This window comes from Sturnus vulgaris, unplaced genomic scaffold (assembly GCF_052056855.1).
Source record: "Sturnus vulgaris isolate bStuVul1 unplaced genomic scaffold, bStuVul1.hap1 Scaffold_195, whole genome shotgun sequence".
Taxonomy (NCBI): Eukaryota; Metazoa; Chordata; class Aves; order Passeriformes; family Sturnidae; genus Sturnus; species Sturnus vulgaris.
In genome coordinates this window covers 2,498,647-2,518,607 of record NW_028276170.1, presented here as the reverse complement: position 1 = coordinate 2,518,607, position 19,961 = coordinate 2,498,647, and the positions used below count along the sequence as shown (strand labels likewise).

Here is a 19,961-nt window from a genome sequence, read left to right as displayed (position 1 = left end):
TATCGGCGCCAATGGCGTGGCCGGAGGCGGCTCTGGGGGCGGGGCCAGTGCTGGGTACGGGCCCGCAGCGGAGCAGCGCGATGGCTCCAGCGCTGGGTCTGGGGCTGCTCCTGGGGCTCCTGGGGCTCCTCTGGGATCCGGGGGACGCGACGAAAGGTGAGCGGGACCCCTGAAATCGCGACCACTCTGTACACCCTCCCACCGGTATCCCCATTTTGGGTCCTGTGACCCCCCCATCCCATTCCCCAGCACCAGGAACCCCCTGTACTCCCTCATCTGGCACCGGGACCCCGCTGAAACTCCATTGCTGAGGATCAGGATCCCTTTGAACCCCGAATCGCGGACCGGGAACCCCCCTGAACTTCCCATATCGGGCACCGGGACCCCCCAAACCTTCATTCCCGGGTACGGGAAACCCCTCCATAGCCCATTTTGGGTCCTGTGACCCCCCCCAAGCCCTTCCCCGGCGCTAGGATCCCCTGTAACCCCATTTCTGGGCACGGGGACTCCGTTGAGCACCAATTTCCGGGCACCGAGACCCCCCTGTAGTCCCTTATCTGGCACCGGGACCACCCTGAACCCCCATTCCTGGGCACAGAGACACCCCTGAATCTCCATTTCCGGCCTTGGGACCTCCCTGCTCCTCCTTTTCCGGCATCCTGCTTTTCCCAGACCGCAGATCCGCTTTTTTCCTTGACCTTTGGACCCCCCGGATCTCCCAGCTTTCCGTGTCCTCCCCGTTTTCCACTCCCGCCGCTTCCCGAAACGGAGTCCAAGAGGTCCCCGGCGTCCCAGGGGTCTCAGGGGAGGTCGCAGCGGGGATCCAATGGGATCCAGATGAACTCCCTGGAATTCCCCCTTTCCCACATCCCCTCCCCCACCGCACTCTCCCTCGGTCTCTTTCCCGTCTCCCAGGCTGCGCCTCCGGGATCCGCTCGCCTCTCCCATCCCCAGACCCCCCTTTCCCGTGACCCAGGGACCCCCTGAACCCCCATTCCTGCCTTTCCCAGCTCCCAGACCCCGCTTTCCCGCAACACCCGGGACCCCTGGACCACTTTCCTGGGCAAAGGGACGCCCTGGATCCCCGATCCCTCCTCTCCCAGTCCCTTCCTTGACCTTGGACCCTTCCCGGCTCTCCACATTCCGCTTCCTGCCCCCCCAATCTCTGCGTCCCCCCAGTTCTCCACGCCCTGCTTGTCCTGTGGTAGGTCCCAGGGAGTCGGGGGGGGGCTCTGGGGGGTCGTGGAGGGTCCCGGGGGGATTCAGGGCTCTGGGCACCCCCTGAATTTTTAATCCTGAGCACTGGTGCCCCCTGCCTTTCCTTATCCAGACCAATCCCCCCTGCACCCCCTTTCCCGTCCATCCTGCCTTTTCTATTTCCAGACTGCCCCTTTCCTTGACCCTGAGACCCCCTGGACATTGATTCCTGCTTTTCTCCGCCCCCCAGGCCTCCTTTCCCTCTGCATCAAGGACCCCTGAGCTCCCCATTCCAGCTGTCCCAGGTCTCCCCACCTTGTGACCCCTTTTTCCTTGGCTGGGGACCCCTGGACCCCCTTTCCTGGGCACAGGGATCTCCTGCAACCCCCATCCCATCTCTCCTAAACTTTGTATCCCCCTTTCCTGGGCACAGGGATCCCCTGGAACCCCATCCCACCTCTCCCAGTCCTTGTATCTCCCTTTCCTTGGCACAGGGAGTCCCCTGAGCCCCCATTGCTGGACACTGGGGCCCCATGCACCCCATTCCCGGCTCTCCCAGTTCCTCTTTCATTGATCCATGACCCCCTCAACCCCCCCAAATCTCCGTGTCCCTCCAGTTCTCCACTCCCTGCGCTTCCTGTCTGTGGGGGTGTCGGAGCCCAGCCCGGGGATCCCCCAGTTCATGTCCATGGGGTACCTGGATGGGATCCCCTTCACACGCTATGACAGCGAGCGGGGCCGGATGGAGCCGCTGACACAGTGGATGAAGGATGGAGCCGATCCGGAATATTGGGATAGCCAGACCGAGTTCTATGAGAGGGGCCAGCACGTGACTGCTGGGAACCTGGAGACACTGCAGGACCGATACAACCAGAGCAGGGGTGAGTGGGGGGGATCTGTGAGGCTGGGATGAGATTTATGGGATTTGGCTGTGGATTCACAGGGTGCCAAAGGGGCTGAGATGGGGATACATCCATTAAGCTGGTATGGGATATCTTGCGATCCATGGGCTGGGATGTGGATCCTTGGGGCTGAGAGGAGGCTCTGTGGGTCTCCATCAGACTCTGGGGCTCCTTAGGGTTGGAATGGGGCTCTGTGGGGATAGGAGACAATTCCATGGGTCTCTGTGGGTACAATCCCCGCAGGTCTGCACACATTGTTGCGAGTTACCGGCTGTGACCTCCTGTCTGATGGGAGCATCCGTGGATCCTACCGGAGTGGCTACGATGGGCAAGATTTCATCTCCTTTGACCTGGGATCTGGGAGATTTGTGACGGCCAACAGCGCTGCTGAGGTCACCAGGAGGTACTGGGAACATGAAAATTATGCTAAGAGTTTGACGAATACCCTGGAGCATGAATGTCCAGAATGGCTCCAGAAATACGTCGGATACGGGCAGAAGGAGCTGGACCACAAAGGTGGGAGCAGAATTCCTGTGGGAATGTGGGATTTGGGAATGGAGGACTTGGGAACATGGTAATTCCTGTGAGAATTCCATGTGCAGATATTGCCCCCGTTCTATTCTAGTGGGAATTGCATGGGCAGGTCTCACCCCCATCCCATTCGCATGGAATTCCATGGGCAGGTCTCATCCTCATCCCATTCCCATAGAATTCTGACACAGTTCCCCTTTGCCCACTCAAGCTAGGGTCGCCCTGCTAGCTCCGAGGCGAGCCTGTGCTGAGAGTGGCCTTTTCCCAGGATCCTGGGAACCCGAGATAAAGGTAGAGCTCCAAGCTCTTGCTGCGATGATACCGGTCCAAGGGAAGGAAAAGAGCGCAGGAGAGTCCTTTTGTAATTCCAGGATAGGATTTATTGGAGAGGGATAGAGAACCAACCACGGTCACGGAGGAGGAACCACAGAAGGCAGGGAACACAGACTTGCAGCAACTTAAATAGGGGCCCTCCCCCATGGGAGGGTACAATACAGCAACCAATCGCTACAGCTTAGGGGTGTAACATAAAGCAGGACTAAGTTTACATACAACCAATAGAGGGAAACATAGGCGGAGACTATAATGCAACATCGAATCATGTACCAAGAAGGGGATGACTGATACAGAACATGCTGGAAAGATAGGAGGGGCCAAGGGGGATTGACAGCCATGTGGGTTGGGGGTAGGGTGACGAACAGGGAAGAATCTGGAATATAGGAGGGGTTCGGGGATGATGGACATGGGTAGAGGAAGGAAGGGGAGAATCCAAAACATATCAAACTAGGGGTGTAACATAGGAGTGAACCATTGTAGAACTAAGTACAAACCAATTAACACAATATAAAACCAGGCACTATGACAATTCCATGGGCAGGTCTCACCCCCATCACGTTCCCATTGAATTCCATTGGCAGATCTCTCCCTCATCCCATTCTAGGGGGAATTCCATGGGCAGATCTCGCCCCCATCCCATTCCAGTGGGAATTCCAAGGGCAGATCTCACCCCCATCCCATTCCCATGGAATTCCATGGGCAGATCTCACCCTCATCCCATTCCCATGGAATTCCATGGATGTCTCTCACCGTTATCCCATTCCAGAGCCCCCTGATGTCCATGTGTCTGGAAAAGAGGAACACGGGACGCTGATCTTGTCCTGCCACGCGTACGGATTCTACCCCAGCTCCATTGACATCAACTGGATGAAGGGGGATGAAATCTGGGATCAGGAGACGGAGTGGGATGGGATCGTTCCCAACAGCGACGGCACCTTCCACACCTGGGCCAGGATCGAGGCGCGGCCGGAGGAGCGGGAGCAGTACCGGTGCCGGGTGGAGCATCCCGGAATGTTGGAGCCCGGGATCTACGCTTGGGGTGAGGCTGGGAATGTGGAATGTGGGAATTGGGAATTTGGAATGCCCAAATGGGGATTCCCCTCCCCCTCCTCACCATCCCACATTTCTCAGAGCCGACAGCTGGCAGGAATCTCACTGTGGTGGTCGCTGTGTCCATCATCACTGCCATCATCATCCTCATTGTCCTCATTGGATTCGTTGTCTGGAAGCACCAATCCGGTAACGCACGGGATGGGGGCCGGGAAGGGGCATGGATCCACCTGGCACTGTTCTGGGAATCCTGTGCCACCAACGCTGATCCTTCTGTTTCTCCACAGGGAGGAGGGACAGGAATGAATACAGCATGGCAGCCAGTGAGTACCAGTGGTGGATCCAGCTCTGGATCCCCTCTGTGCAGATCTCAGGATGGATCCTGGGGTTAATCCTGGTGTGTGATCAGTGCTAGAATCTCATGGATCTTCTCTTTCTGCAGGAAATGATGTGGGAACAACAGCTTGACCACAGGTATGGAGCGGGATGAGGGTGGGATTCCAGAGAGGGATCGGGGCAGGATTGGACTGATTGGGATCAGGGAGGGATTCTGGATCAGAGCAGGGGTCCAGGGCAGGATCAGATGGAATTGTGGAGTGGGATCACAGCTGGATTCTGGAGCGGGATCAGGTGGGATGGATGGGGTAGGATTGGTGCAGGGTGGATGGGGCAGGATTTGTGTGAGATGGATGGGGCAGGATTGGTTGGAATTCCAGAGAGGGATTGGGACAGGATGGGTGGGGCGGGATTACGTGGAGTGGATGGAACAGGATTGGTGTGGGATGGATGAAGTGGGATCAGGGAGGTGTTCCAGAGCAGGATCAGTTGGATGGATGGAGCAAATTTGGGACAGGATCAGGTGGAATTCCGGAGCAGCTCTCACTCTCCATGGGCTCCAGCAAGGTCCATCCTGCGGGATGGGGACAGGGACAGGGTGACACCATGACCCTCTCTCATCCCGGCAGGAATCACTGCCTGAGCAATTCCCAGAGCTGGATCCAGCCCCTTCCTGTGGTAGTCGATTTGGCTGAGATGGACTGGGATTTAGCCCAAATTCCCTATAAAGAAAGCACAAATTTAAGACCTTGGGAGGCAGGCTGTTAAAAAGCAAGGCCTTAGACATTAGGTCTGGCCCCTGCCCTGCAGATGCAGAGGCTTTAGCCTAAAACCATGGGATTTGTAAGGACATGTCAGGCATGCCTAGACACGTCCCTAATTCTCATTTGTCTTTGGACCTTTGCCCTCGGGTATCCCTGTGTATATCCCTCCCCCTGGTCTTTGGATGCAGCCTCTCAGATCACATGTTCACAGATGGATTAAAAGGGTATCACAGGCACCATCATTCCCATCCCGCTTATTATTATTATTATTATTATTATTATTATTATTATTATTATTATTATTAGCCACACCGTAACCCGGTCAGGCTGGTGAAGTTGCCACAAAGGGAAGAACCCCCATTGCATTACAACAGGCAGCCATATCAGATTCCACCTGTTCCAGGTTAAATTCACATGAAGGGGAAACTGGATTTACAGAGATATCTAATGGCTTTAGGTTCCACGTTGCAGAAGCTCCAGAATTACATCCTGCTATCCAGACCCATAGGACTGGACACACCTGCACATCCCTTCCAGCCTGGACACTGGGTCTATGTGAAGTGGTGGGACAGTGATCCTCTACAAGCCAAGTGGAGAGGACCATTCCAAGTCCTGCTAACCACCCTCACCTCAGTCAAAGTTGCTGGCAAAGGACCTTGGATTCACTGCTCCAGAGTTAAGGGTTCTGTTCCTGAAACAACTGAAAATAGAGACTGATGCAGATGAAAACATTTTTTAAATTAATCCTGTGCCTAAAGAACTGTTCATAATAATCCTGATTCTTCTTTGCATGATAGCCAACTGTGCAAGACATTACTACTGTTAAGATATTTACTGTTAGATATTTATATATTATTAGATATTTATCTGTTGTTAGATGTTTACTGTTGTTTGATATTTATCTATTAGATATTTATTTACTGTTAGATATTTACTGTTGTTACATATTTACCTATTTATTGGGGGTTAGGTTTCTTTTCTTTTGTTCCTTCTTACCTATAGAATTTTTCCCATGAATTGCTAGAAAATTCTAACTGCAGCTACTGGTTAGTGCTTTAGAAAACAAAAGGTTGGCCTGGCCCAGGTAAAAAGGAGGGCGGGGGTGGGCAGCTACTCAAGGCTTTGGGTTTTGGAAGACACGTTTGGAGCTGCTCTTGCTCAAGGAGAGGAAATCCCCATGACCCAGCACAGAGCTGCTGCTCCTTCTCCTCTGGGGTGAGCCTCTGCTCGTAAGAGCAGCCACTGACCTAAGGCCTTATTAACCCCTTCCTCACTAAAAGAGGCACCGATCACCCTCTGCTCACACCCAGCTGCCGCTGCCCGCTGCTCCTTCAGCGCTGCTCTGAGTTTCTCTGCGCTGAAGCCCCGCCCTGCCCTGCCCTGCTGGGACGTCCTGAGGTTCGAACTCCTGCCGAAAAATTGCCTGATACATCTCGTCCACCAGCCCAAGATCTTTTGTTCATTCCTGCTGTTCTAGCTTAGTGCTTTTCAGAGTCCTGCAGGGGCACTGGGATTGACTGCCCCAGGGCTTTGAGAAGCAAATCCTCTCCTCCATCCTTTCCCATCTCGGCCAGAAATGCTGTCACAGGCTCCCTGGTTCTGTTTGTTATTAATTCCATAGTTGTTGTTTTCTTGCCTTGTTATACATACCAGTAAGAAACTGTTATTCCTATCTCATATCTTCAATTAAAACCCCCTTAATTTCAAAATTATAGTAATTCAGAGGGAGGGGGTTTACATTTTCCAGTCCGGGGGAGAGTCCTGCCTTCCCTAGCAAACACATGTCTTTCAAACTGAAAGAAATTTTGGTGCCCAACATTCTCTGCGGAGAACTTTGTTTGTGTTTCCAGGCCAATGGCGGCTCGGGCCCGGGCCCGTTCCAGGGCTGTTCCTCATCTCCGCCTTTGCCCTCCCACAGCCCGGGGGGCCCTGAGAGCGCGGGCCGAGGCTGGGCCGTGTGCAGAGCCCGCCCCTCGCTGCCATTGGCTGATTGTGCCAATGTCACTCCTGGTTGTCGCGCGTTGATTGGGCAGAGCGGGGACAAGCCCCGCCCATTAGGCGGGGTGTAGCAAAGGCGCCATTGTCGGACAGTTTGTGTGGGTCCGGCAGCGGCGGCAGCTGCCCAAGCCGGTGAAGCCGCGGTGGAGCTCGGAGGCGGCCCCAGCGCAGGTGGGAGCCGCGCTCGGTTGTGCGGGGGCTCGGGGCTCGCTGCGGGCCGAGGGGGCGGCAGGGGGCTCTGGCGGGTTGGTTGTGCCGGTGCCGGCCCGTGTTGGCGCTGGGCTGAGGGCGCTGCGGGAGCGGCTGCCCGCGGTCTCCTTCCCGCTGGGGCCTCGGCAGGAGCCGGTGCCGGAGCAGCGCTGGCTCGTCCCGGTTGCTGTGGGTGGCACAGAGGTGTCTGCCCTGTGCCCGGGGCTGTGAGGGAAAATTCCCGTGGCCAGAGGTTTGTGTGCATAAAGGAGACGGAGGAGTCCTGTAAAAGTGACTTTATTGATGAACAAAGAGAGAGGCCATGCGGCATTTGCCATGCGGTCTCTCCAGTTGTTGTAGTACGCAGTCTCCTTTTTATTCTCATTTTCCCGGCTGCATTCCCCCTCTCCCTTTCGCCACCGACTGAGGTACTTTGAAGGCTCAGACTTCCCGATCCGACTACTGCATGTCCTCGTTAATATGTACCTCTCCTTTTGTATAACATCCGATATTCATGGCTTTGTTAAGTGTTTCTCCTTCTCGAAGGTCAGGCACTGAGCAGGATCTTGGCTGAGCAGCTGTCTCTGGAAATTAGTAACAGTTTCTGAAAACGATGGTTTCTCCCATTACTTCCTTTTGTACAAATCCCTGGCCCTATCTCCAGGCATATTCATCTTACTCTACTCAAATCCTCTTCTTATTTTCTCAGTAATTATCTTTACTGACTTTAATGTCCATTGGCTTAGTCTCTTTTCCTGGATCCTCATTGGTTTGGGATTATTCTCAGTGACCTCACTGCCTGTCCTTTTGTAGCCGTTTCTGGATCAGGAGGCCTGGCTGCCACCTGCATCCCCTTGCTCACTTGCTGAATGAGCTGCACTCGGCAAGGTGTCGTGCATGGTAAAAAGATGAGAGTTGCTGCAGCACATCAGAGGAGGAACTGCATTCGTTTAACCCATGGCGCCCCAAAAACTTGTCTAATTCTCATCCTTTCTACATTTCTACCAGAATATGAGCTACTTTCTACTTTCATTTGTTATCTATTTCACCAGTTTTCCGTTATTATCTGTTTGCAAATAGCAGTTTGAATAATCTAATTTTCCACAAATGTCGCCTTCATCTTTGGCGTGGTTTGGTTGTCATGAAGGTCAGGAGCTGGGTCTGTCTGCTTCATTATTATTTCGAGGACATCTTGTCATCTAGTCCTGTAGTTCGAATGATAAATGGGTATTTTCCCCAGCAGTGTTAATCTGCATTTCTAAAGCTCTTCTGACTGCCTGGAACCAAAGGTTCTCTTCCAGAGCAGGAATTGCATGACTCACATGTGGCCCCCCCACAATCTGCTTTTTACTTGATATCTTTAGTGTTAGAGAGTCAAGGCATTACTTGATTCTGGGCAGGATGTGCAACAGAAATAATTTCATCTACACATAAGTGCCCGGGTGTGCAGAGAAAATCATTCCATGACACGTGAGTTTTACTAGATTTTTCCTGAACTTTATACAGTCTTAAACCCTTTGGAATCCGTTGGTTTAGTGTTCATTGCTTCTACATTGGATAGTTCTTAATATCTGGTATCCTATTGGCCCCGTATTACTTTTCCTCTGATGTTAATTAGGTCCACATTTCTGGATTTCCTTCTCAGCCTTTTCCAGACCAGGTGCCTCCATGTATGCCGGAGGCAGTGTCTGGAGTGGGTGTTCCTTGATGTTTGCTGATGTTTCCTTGATGTTTGTTAGCCTTGTGGGTATCTTTTGGGCTATTCCCAGTCTGTTGAGATGTTAAACTCACGTTCATTTAGTGTAACATCCCTTTAAAAACACACTTAATAATTCCTTTCTCCAAGACAAATGCAAATCAAGCCTGCCTAGAGAAATAATTCTGAAAACATTTTTCAACTTGGTGTATTTTCTGACCATGGAATCCCCGGCAGCCCAGTGTGTGAGTGTAACTGAGGGGCAGAGTGGAATTGTGCCGTTGTCTTCCCCAGCAGCTGTGGCAGTGCAGGCACAGAAAGCAGCGAAGCTCCAGCAGTGGCAGCAAGGATTGGCCCCAGTGTGTGGAGATGCCGATGTCCTGGGTGGATGTTGTGAACAGCAAAGTGCCAAGGCAGGCTCTGTGCCAGCCCAGCTTCCTGTGGGAGAGATTTCACAAGAGACAGGATTCTGGCCACAGACTGCTTGAAATATACATCCCTTATCTCCAGCCCGCACTAGGTGGAGAATTACCAGGGCAATGAATTGCAAAGATCACTTCCAAGGGAGATAATTGAATATCTGCCCTGGATCTGGCTCTTATTCTTGCCCAAGCCAATGGCAAAAGCTGTATCCATTGCATCTTGGTTTCTATCACCAGCTTCCAAAGGAGTTTGTTTATTTCCCCATTCCTTCTTTCTACCTGCCCTGAGCTCTGGGGGAGCAAGGGCTTGTGGAGGTCCCATTGTATTCCTAAAGCAGCCATAACGCCCTGAAGGATCTTTGCTGTAAAATGAGTTCCCCATCTGAGAGTCTGTTTTTTCCACAATCCTTTATCTTCGAGTTGTTTTAGAAATACCTTAATAAACGATCCAGAGATTGCTGAAGAGTGTCACAGTGTTAGCTGGCTTACACTGGGCAGTGAATTTGGCCACTGCTAAGAGAAGTGGCCTGGCCTAACAGACAGGCCCCCAGAGAGCAGAGATAGGCTGGAACTCATTGGGTTACATCCTTGTCTGTCTTCAATTCTGTCCTAAGCTGCAGGGGCTATTGCTCAGAGGGCTGAGCAGCCTAAACTTGGAACCAATCACAGGCGCTTACCTGGGAACATTAAGAAAGATATTTAAGAAAAAGTCAGAAAAATAAAGAGGACTTTTTCATAAAGATCAGAGAGTGCTGTGTTTTCTCTCTCAAGTACAGCAGCAGTCGACTCAACAGAAGAAGTCAGAATTGCGTTTGCCACCCTGTTAGCTGCCATGCTGTTGCCAGCAGATATTTGAGCCTTCCTGCTCAGGGCATTTCAGTGCCAGGCTCTTCCAAGCACACCCAGCTTTGCCGGTTAAGCTGACCATGCAGGCGGTAACCTGAGCTTGGTCTAATTCCCTTTCCTTCATCAGAGCGTGTCTTGGGGCTCTTTTCCCTTCTCCTGCCCTTGCAGACCCATCCATAAACACATTTTATCCCGCAGGCCAGGGAATGTCTCTTAAATCTCTCCCAGCCTGGCTCTGGAGCTCTGTCACTTGAATGCAGTCATGGGTTTGTTCCCAGCCCCCTGTGCAGGCTGTTCAAACAGGAGCCTGGGTTAAACCCTTGCCCTGTCCTCAATTCTAAATCCTCCTGTGCCACTGAACAAGTTTCATTCTGTAATCACCGAGCACTGCTCATCCATGTAGAGGCTCCTTTGGTTATCAAAGCTTTCACTTGGTGCCAGACTTGAACAACAGGAGATCCTCCTGCCATCAGTTTTTGGGCCTCAGGTCCCATTAAAGCTGTGGCTGCACAATTCTGCAGACAATGAGACCATTCTGGCCACTGGGCTAAACATTTTAGCATGAGAATTCCTTTGGCATGGCCCTGTTTAACATCCACATCCAATTCAAATTTTTTTTCTGAGTCTGGTAGAGCCATGGCTGCAGCATCAATCATTTGTTTATTTCATTTTCTTAAGTTTTGTTCCATTTCTTGTATCCATACCACAGCATTGAGGCTATCTGGTGTTTAAAAGTCACAAAGTGTTCTGGCTAGAACAGAGAATCCTCAATCCAGATCCTGCAATTTCCTATTAGTCGTCATACTTCTTGCAACTCCTTTTTAATCCTGGGTTATTTCTGAGCTTCCCTGGTCTCTCTCTGGGTCAATATACCAGAAGCCTGCAGTCAAAATATGTCCCAAATATTTTACCTTTTTCTCCACCATTTGCCCTTTTCTTTTATCAAATATTTAAAGATGCTTTTTAGCCTGAACATTCAGCCATTTCACAGAGGCTTCTTCTACCACTTCTTGTCCTCCTGATTGCAGCAAGTCATCCACATCCTGCATTAACCCAATCCCTGGGGTGGGGTAAATTCTTGTGATATTTTCTGCAAGGCTTGCCCCAATAAGGCTGGTGCTTCCCTGCATCCCTGCAGAAGGACCGTCCATGTCTTTCTCATTTTCCCTTCTATCTCTTGTTCCCACTCAAAGGCAAAATCCAGTTTACCATCCTGTGTAAGTGGGCATCCCCAGAAAGCATCTTTGCCATCAAGGACTGAATGGTGTCAGTGTGAGGAGGGCACCTGGTTGAAGATGGTGTAAGGATGTGAGAGCCCCTGGGTGCTTGGGTCTTAATATGCACTCCACTTTTGTACAGCTAGTGATATTCATGGCTCTGTTAAGTCTTTGTTCTTCTGGGAGTTCATGAATTGAGCAGGACCTTGGCTGAGCAGCAGTCTGTGTGGTCAATTAATAACATTTTCTGACCCTGATGGCTTCTGCTGTCACTTCCTTATGTCCACGTGCCTGGCCCTGTGTCCAAGCGGATTCGCAGCATGTGTTTGTAGAGACCCTTTGCTGTTGTTCCTTGCATGGGGGTCCCCCGTTTTGGGGCCATCCCCCCTGGAGCAGGGTGTCCCGGCTTGGTGCAGCCCCGCCCCTCGGGCAGCGCTGAGCCAATGAGAGCGCGCGGCGGTGATGACGCAGCAGTGTCCAGGCAGAGCCGCAGCTCCCAGCGTTGCCCACCTGGAGCCACCTGCGCCCGGCCCGGGCCCCAGCGCCCCCCGGCAGGGGAATTTGGGGAGGTGGGAGGGGGGGAGCGCCAAGGCCGGGCCCCCCCGCGCTGTGGTGGCGGCAGCGGCTGCAGTGGGGAGCGAGTGCGGGCGGGAGCGGCCGAGAGCCCAGCGCTGCCCCAGCCCGAGCTGCCCCAGCTCCATCGCTGCCCCTGCGCTGGGATGCTGTGGGTTTGGGGGGAAGAGGGAGCCGGCAGTGGAGCAGGAGAAGGGAAGGCGAAGCAGGGTTGAAGAACAAGATGATCAAACGCTGCACGTGGGAGGAGAAGTTGGGATTGTGGAGGGGAAAGAGGAATAATGGGAGGAAGAGGAGTGTGAGGAAGAGCAAGGATACAGGAAGAGGAGGAACAGAAACAGGAAGCACCACAAGTTTCCACCCCTCCCTGTGTCTGGAGCCTCTCCCCCAGTCCCAGGAGCATTGCTCCCCCCCCACATTCAGCAGGTGGCCGAAGAGGGGGATCCATGATTTTCAGAGGGGCGAATTTTGGCGTTTATCAGCTTTAGTGGGCTAAATGTTGGTGCCTTGGTTTCTTTGCGGGGCCTGAATCTTTTTATTTTGGAGGTATTTTTGGCTAAATCTTGCTTTTGGGAGAGTTTTTGATTTGTGTCTTTATGCTTGGATAATTTTTGGATTGCATTGTTGTATTTTGCAGGGTCTTACAGACAGAAGATGCTCAATGACTTCCTGAATTGCACTTTGGAAGGAGGAACCGTCAGCCCAAGGTGCTCTCTTGTGTTTTCCCCCAAACCAGGATTTGTCATTCCCAAGGCGTGGGTGGATGGAGGAGGTAGAAAAGCCCTGTAGATCCCTCTCGAGGAGGGGCTGCAAACCCAGCCTAGGGAGCTGCGAGGAGGAAAGATCCTCCCTGAGCCGGGAAGGCGGCCGGAGATCCAGGCAGAGCTCAGAGCTGGTGGAGAAGCCTCCTGGAGGGGAGAAGCCCCACAAGTGCTTGGAATGTGGGAAGGGTTTCAGGTGGAGCTCTGAGCTGATCCGACACCAGAGGATCCACACTGGGGAGAAGCCCTATGAGTGTGGGAAATGCGGGAAGAGCTTCAGGACTATTTCAACTCTGATGAAGCACCAGGTGATCCACACAGGGGAACGGCCCTACACCTGCTTGGAATGTGGGAAGAGCTTTGGGTGGATGTCCTACCTGAGAAACCACCAGCGCATCCACACTGGAGAGAGGCCCTACGAGTGTCCCAAGTGTGGGAAGAGGTTTCACACCAGCTCCCATCTCCTCCTACATGAGCGGATTCACACAGAGGAGAGGCCCTTCCGCTGCCCCGACTGCGGGAAGGGATTCAATCGCAACTCCCATCTCACTGACCATCGTCGCATCCACACTGGGGAGAGGCCCTACGAGTGTCCTGAGTGTGGGAAGAGCTTCTCAGACAGCTCTAACTTGACCAAACACCAACGGAGGCTCCACTAAGGGAAGCCCTGTGAGTGCCCCGAGTGTGGGAAGAGCTTCGTGCTCTGCTCCAGCTCCATCCCCCATGGGAGGATCGGTGTTGGATGATCCCCAGTGACCCCCGTTGGGCAGGGCCCTGGTGATCCATGGTCCTGGTGATCCGTGTTGGGAAGACACCTGGCTGAGGGGACTCTGCCTCATCCTGTCTCCCTGTGGGTACCTGGATGAACACAGGGGCAGGAACGTCCATCAGGATCCAAACTGACTTGGGGAGAGTGAACTTGTTGACTTTCAACCCTAGGAAATCTTCTTTGTTCAATCATATCTTCTGGTGGCATTCAGGAATACTGAATGGTCTTGAAGGTCCTTTCCAACCTCAATGATCTTGCAATTTTGATTTTTTATTACTAAAGCGTGTCTTCTGCAGCCAAATCATGATGAACTGGGGCAAAGACCAAGATTTTGGAGACAGTGCGGTGGAAACACCTCCAGAAAAGGTTCTTCCCTCCCACCCAAGCACATGGATCCTCAGCCAGCATGGACACAGAAGCCCTTTTATTTTGGCCTTGATTTCCTTTTCATTTCTCTTCATCCCTTTAAAACATCCAACACTGGCTTGAAAATAAAGACACTGAACTGAGACATGGGTGGGGACAGGGGGACAATGACATGGTGGGACACAGACATGGAGAGTGACATGGGGACACGTGGACATGGAGGGGGATGTGGCCATCCGTGGGGACATGGGGGGACACAGGCATGGATGGAGATGTGGGGGACAGTGACAGGGATGGAAACATGGTGGGGACACAGCCATGGGTGAGGACATGGTGGGACATGGCCAGTGACATGTGGGGACACGGCCACGGCCGGTGCCATGGGGGGAACTTGCAGGGGCTGTGGGGGATGCTGGCTTGGAGGGAGTTGAGGGTTCCTGGCAGGGACTTGGGGCTCGCTGAGGCCTTTGGGGACCCCAGGCCGAGCGGCTCCGGCTGCGCTGGGAGACCCTGGCGGAGGTTCTGGGGCAGCTGCTCAAGGACCCCCTGCCCTGGAGCCCCAGCCGGGCATTGGGCTCCTGGAAGGGAATGAACGTCCTTGTCCCCAGCAGGGAAATCCCAGCACCCCCAGGGTGTCAGGGGCAGGTGAGAGGCCACAACAGGGAGGGGAAAGCCAGACAGAGCTGTCCTTCTCCAAAACTGCACACTATAAATCGCAATACTTTGGGATTCCACCAGAAAGAAGCTTTCAAGAGGTGCCTGAATTGAGGGAAAGGGGGATGGGACTCCCAGAGGTAGCAGGAGGGGCCTGGAAGCCTCAAAAAGAAGCATGAGGTCAGGGGTGGTTGACTGGGGGACAGTGGAAAAGGACTGGAAGAGCATGGGAAAAGAGGCGGCTGGTACCCCTAAAGAATTGGTCAGGGCCCTGGGACCGCCAAATTGCATTTAGAGATGTCCCACTCCTCCTCCTTTCTAGTCCTGCCTCCTCTCCAGTCCTTCTCCCAGTCCTTCCTGAGCCCTCCTCTGCCTCCATCCCTTTTCCTGCTCCCCCTGTGCCCAGCACCCACCCTTCATCCCCCTGTTTTCCCAACACCATCACATCCTGTGGTAGGAGCTGGGATGGAGCCAGGGCAGGTCAGGCTGGGGCAGCGCTGGGCTCTTGGGCCAGCCTGGGCACCCCCCCATGCACCCCCTCCCCAAATTCCCCTGTTTGTTTATCGGGGTCCTGGCACCTTTGGGGTTGGGGCGGTGCCATCTTGGGGTTCAGGATCTTCCCAAGGCCCCCTAGAGCAGGGTGAGAAGCGGGGACACGACCATTCCTGGGGGTCCCCATTCCTGATCCATGCTGGGGCCAGTTCTGCGACCCCCCCCCCCCCCCCCAATCATGGCTCCCCCTGCGGGGTCCCTCCAAGTCTTTCCCACTCGCTCCCAATAAACAGGACCAGGCAAACTGGGAAGCTTTATTGGGAATACTGGGAGCAGCCGTTCGGGGGCAGAGTGACACCGGGCTGGGGGTCCCCGGGGGGAGCACACACGTTCACCCGAGTCCCGCTGGCCCCCAGACAGGTGAGCTCCCAGCAGCACCAGTAGCACCAGTAGGGCCCCAGCTCCCCCGACACGCCCCATGCCCAGCGCCGGGCGGTGCCGCCAGCCCCAAAGCAGCCGCGCTGTGCCCTGGGGGGGTCCCCGCGGCCCCGCCCCACGCGGCACTGGGAGCACCAGTCCGGACCAGTTGGAAGCGTGGGCGGGCGGCACCAGAACCCACGGAAGTGAGTCCACCACAAGGCGTTTAGAACCCCCAAAATTGGCGGAAATCATCAGGATTCTCCCAAAAAAGGGGTCACATCTGCCTATAAACTAACTGGGAAATCCCCCAAAGCGTTTATGACCCTCTAAAACTGGTGGAAAGCACCAGGATCTTCCCTAATATCAACTTCTGTGCTAGTTACACCTGGGGAGAAGAAACTCAAGAGAGAAATTCTCTCTATGAGAACTCCCTCTGGGAGTTGATGGGACCAATTGGAGGCTGGTTTGGTTATTGACAGCCTGAACAACCAACTGGAGAAAGTTAGTTCGCTCGGTGAGCACACATTTTGAAGGCGGTAACCCGGGAAAAAACTCTCATTTATTTCCGGTGGCTGAGCAGGTAACAACGGCCCAGCCCGGGCTCCCTCCCATGTGGGGGGAGCTCGGGAGGCCGCTGGGCCCCGTTTGCAAACCAGGGAACCCGATGGCCGGGGGGAGGAAAGGCTCATTGATGAGACCTTAGCCCGGCTTCCTCCCCTACGAGCCCGCGGCTCTGGGGGGGCCCGGCTCCTGCTGCTGGCTCGGAGCAGCTTTGGAGGGGCCGAGCCCGCCCAGCCCCCGCACGGCCTGGGGGAGGCAGCCGGGCCCTGTCTGGAAGCAGGGGTGGCCATGGGCAGTGCGGGGCTGCAGCAAGCTCCAGAAAAGCTGATTAACATCTCAGCCGCCCCCACACCCAGCGCCGTGACTTCTGTGTGAAACTTTAACTCTTTAGTGCTCAGGTAAGATTTTGCAGACCTCCGGCTTTCCTTTGAATATGAGAGGGGAAAAAGGAGATGCTCCAAAGTCAGTGAAGCCAGAGCTAAGTTTCTTTAGATGGAAGGAGAATGAGGAGATGCTGTGAAGATGGCTGAAAATTCCTTTTGTAAGATTGTAGGGATGAACTGATGTACTGAATATTCCTATAAACCATGGAGAAAGACACGGGGAGGTTGGAGATGTTCCATTTGATAGATTGTTAATCAAAATGCATCTGTGTTGAGAATCCTTTGCCCCGAGGAGAAAACGGGATCTCTTTTTCTGGAGACGAAACACGAACAGAGAGAAAGAGAGATGAAGAAAATGTTTAGTTTGGAACAGTTAATTCTTAAAACTAAATACCTCATGGGTTTAACATGGCCCATAAGCACAGCTTTGGGAAAGCTGTGAAGATGGGAGGAACTTCACGACTTTGCAAGTTTTTTCCCGGGCAGATGCAAATCGTGAAAGTGAAGCCACGAGAGGACTGTTTTTTTCCCTTCTTGTGGTGAAGTCCCTATGGCCTGACAAGAGGAAACTTCTCTCTCCAACATGAATTGAAAAGGACTATTTAAGTTGGGAACTGACTGAAGTAGTTTTTTCTATCTTTGTTTTGTTGTTATGAAGGTTGGGAGAGGGAAGGAAGGAGTGGTCTGAAGATCTTCTTCTGAATTTGCTTTTCCTTCTCTGTGTAGATAATAAAGTTTTTTATACCCTTTTTAAGTTTTAGTCCTGCCTTGCTCTTTTGCTCCTAGTTCTGTCTCACAACAGAAAAATGAGTATATTTAAATTGCAAGTCAAAACTATAACAATGGAGGAGAGTGTCAACAACTGCAGCTAAGGGCTCGTGTCCCATCAGAGTCTCTAACGATGGCACCAACGCTGCTGCCTTGCAACAGCCGACTCTGGAAGGCGAGTGTGCCCTCGAGCAGAGCCGCTGAGGTCAGTCAGGGGGACAGGCTGCAGCTGAAGCTGCCAAGCGTTGCTGTGATTCTGGCAAGTCAAGAGAAAACCATGGTGACCACTTTCCCTTACACCCTTTGCCAAGCCACGAAAAATTGTGCACACAGCATCCCCTCTTTTGGCATCCTGTCTGGTGTGCATGTCTTCCTGAGGAGGTACAAGCCTTCTGGGTGCTGCTGTTCCTGTGCACACTCTGGTCATTTTTCTCTGGTGTCCAGAGCCACGCTGACAGCAGGAGCTCCACAGGCCAGCTCCAGGAGACATCGTTCTTGCCATGGTGGCAGCAGCTCTGTGGGTCCCGAGCTCAGTGTCAGGGGAGTCTTGGCCACACAGCACAGTGGCCTGGACAGCTCTGGGGACCCGGGCTGATCGCCAGCGCTGCCACTTCCCACTGCTCCTCGCCTGCAGCAGCCAGTGGCCGTGCTCCAGCAGGGCCTCCTTGTCCCTCCCTGCCCCTCCTTGTCCCTGGCCAAAGCAGCTTGGGCACCTCGGGGCTGTCCCCACCGTCCTGCTGAGGCCAGGCCTCGAGGGCTTCTGCCACGGGCACCAGAGACGCGTCGGAGAAGCGCCAGAGCAGCCGGCTGGCAGGAAGAAGGTGGCTGTCTGGGGGCTGCTTATGGCCTCTGCCACCCAGTTCCTCAGGGCTTCCCACCAACCCATCCACACAAGTCCTCCTGGCCCATCACAGCCTCCCGCCACCCAGCGCCACACGCATCCCCCTCACGCCTTCCCACTGCCTTCTCCGGGCAGGCCTTGGCAGCACCGCAGCCCTTCATGGCCTCCCACTGTCCCGTGCCCTCCACGCCTCCCCCAGGCCTGCCTGGCTGCTGAAGGAGCTCCAGAGGAGCCGCATCAAGAGGCACCTCAGAGCCCTCAGCAATCCAGCCAGCAACACACGGGCAGGACACAGATGGCGCTTCCAGGCTGGCAGAGGGGTGCTGGCCATCTCCAGGGACCGGTCTCTCAGGGATCCCCGCCGCAGCTCCGGCCTCTGCCCGCCCGCTCTGTCGGAAGCCTTAAGGCTTCCACAGAACCACCAAAGGCCAAGAGCCTTTTGGCCACTTTCCCTTCCACACCGCACGCTTGGCCAACTTGCTGAGCACAAGCACCCTTTGTGCCCTCTTCCCCATTGGCCTGAAGACTCTGGGCACCAAAAGAAAGCTCCTGGACCTCTGTGTAGGACAACAGCAATTTACTAATCCTACACTGGGGTGAAACAAAGTGCTTGCAGAGCAGAGGTGTTCCCTGCAGGCTCAGGTGGCCCCAGCAGACGCAGCCTCCCGGATCAGTTCTCCATGGTGCTCACACAGGACAACCAGCCCCTGCGACACAGGGAAGGCCGTGACTTCCAGAGCCGGCGGAATCCATCTCGCATCTGCTGGAGTCGGGAGGAGGGAATGCTCTGTACAACTCTGTTGATGTACAGAGTCTGAAGAGCCAGGCATGAGATGGCAGGGCTGGTGTCATCTGTCATGTCCTGAAGGGCTGGAAGAGAGAGGAACAGAGCCACAGTCAGAGCCTGCATCTGCAGGGACCTGGGGAGACCCTCCTGCCCCATCCCTCCCACACGGCAGCTCTTGCCATGGCCTGGAGGAAGCAGGAGACAGCAAGGATCAGCTGGAAGGCGCTGGCCACGAATGTCCCTCCCGCAGGCCCCTGGAAGGTCTCTGTGCTCTGCCCACGCCGCCCCTCGTGCGCGCAGGGAGCAGAGCCCTCCCAGCCGGGGCAGGGAACGCAGCTGCCAGCGCCAGCCCCCGCTGACAGCCCGCTGGCCTCACTCACCCCTGCACATGAGCTGCAACTCTCGCTGCTGCTCTCTCAGGAACCGCCCGGCCATCCCTGCCAACACAGAGCCTGTCACGGCCCCAGCCGCACAGCTGCCCCGCAGCGGCGCTGCCAGCCCTGCGGCCACAGCAGCGCCTTCCCCTGCAGGGCTCAGGCCCGGCCCTCGCCGCATCCTGACGCCCAAGGACACGGCTGCGAGAGGGCGGCAGCGGCGCCGAGGGCAGGCGGGGCTCCAGAGCCCCGGCCCGGATGGCGCTGCCGGGGCAGCAGGCGGGGCTGGGGCCGAGCTGCGGCGGGGCGGGGAGGGAGCCGGGCTTGTGGCTCACCAAGAAACCTGACGGCCGCCTCTCGCAGGGGCTCCTGTGGGCTCCGCAGGTACGGCAGCGCCTGGCGCAGTAGCTCGGCCGCTCGGCTCCTGTCCTGTGCCAGCTGGAGAGAGCGGCAGGGCACGGAGGGAAGGGTTGGCGCGGGCTCTGTCCCTTGGCCCCGGCCTGCCCTGCCCGCACAGCCCTGAGCGGGGCAGAGGGCCCGGCAAGGCGCGGGCTTGATGGAGCTCGGGGCTCCATCAGCTCCGGCCCTGGCGCCAGAGGAGCCTGGAGAAGAGCCCGCGTGGGCAGCCCAGGGAAGGAGCAGCGTTCTTACCAAGCACTCGCCAAACCTCCACATCTGATCCGCCATCAGCAGGTGCTCAAGATCTCTCCTCTTCAGGAAGCTTAGTG

At 54.8% G+C, this 19,961-nt stretch overlaps 2 protein-coding genes across 5 annotated transcripts; both read left to right on the top strand.

Annotated features, from left to right (window-relative positions):
- On the top strand, nt 1–6,046 carry LOC148217994 (class I histocompatibility antigen, F10 alpha chain-like). Of its 3 annotated transcripts, none has more exons than XM_088158059.1 (8): nt 1–156; nt 1,815–2,078; nt 2,343–2,615; nt 3,733–4,005; nt 4,098–4,205; nt 4,304–4,339; nt 4,459–4,490; nt 5,574–6,046. In XM_088158059.1, exons 1-7 carry the CDS (start codon nt 12–14, stop codon nt 4,482–4,484), a joined length of 1,125 nt encoding a protein of 374 aa, XP_088014185.1. In that variant the 5' UTR covers nt 1–11; the 3' UTR covers nt 4,485–4,490; nt 5,574–6,046. The 3 variants fall into 3 exon arrangements, with proteins under 3 accessions (XP_088014185.1, XP_088014183.1, XP_088014184.1); XM_088158057.1 differs by having other exon boundaries at nt 8–156; nt 5,588–6,046; XM_088158058.1 differs by lacking the exon at nt 4,098–4,205 and having other exon boundaries at nt 8–156.
- Nucleotides 6,047–7,182: 1,136 nt separating this feature from the next.
- LOC148217993 (uncharacterized) lies at nt 7,183–14,096 on the top strand. 2 transcript variants are annotated; one of them, XM_088158259.1, is made up of 2 exons: nt 7,183–7,285; nt 12,695–14,096. In XM_088158259.1, exon 2 carries the CDS (start codon nt 12,821–12,823, stop codon nt 13,475–13,477), a length of 657 nt encoding a protein of 218 aa, XP_088014385.1. In that variant the 5' UTR covers nt 7,183–7,285; nt 12,695–12,820; the 3' UTR covers nt 13,478–14,096. The 2 variants fall into 2 exon arrangements, with proteins under 2 accessions (XP_088014385.1, XP_088014386.1); XM_088158260.1 differs by lacking the exon at nt 7,183–7,285 and adding an exon at nt 12,239–12,603.
- The last annotated feature ends 5,865 nt before the right edge of the window (nt 14,097–19,961 follow it).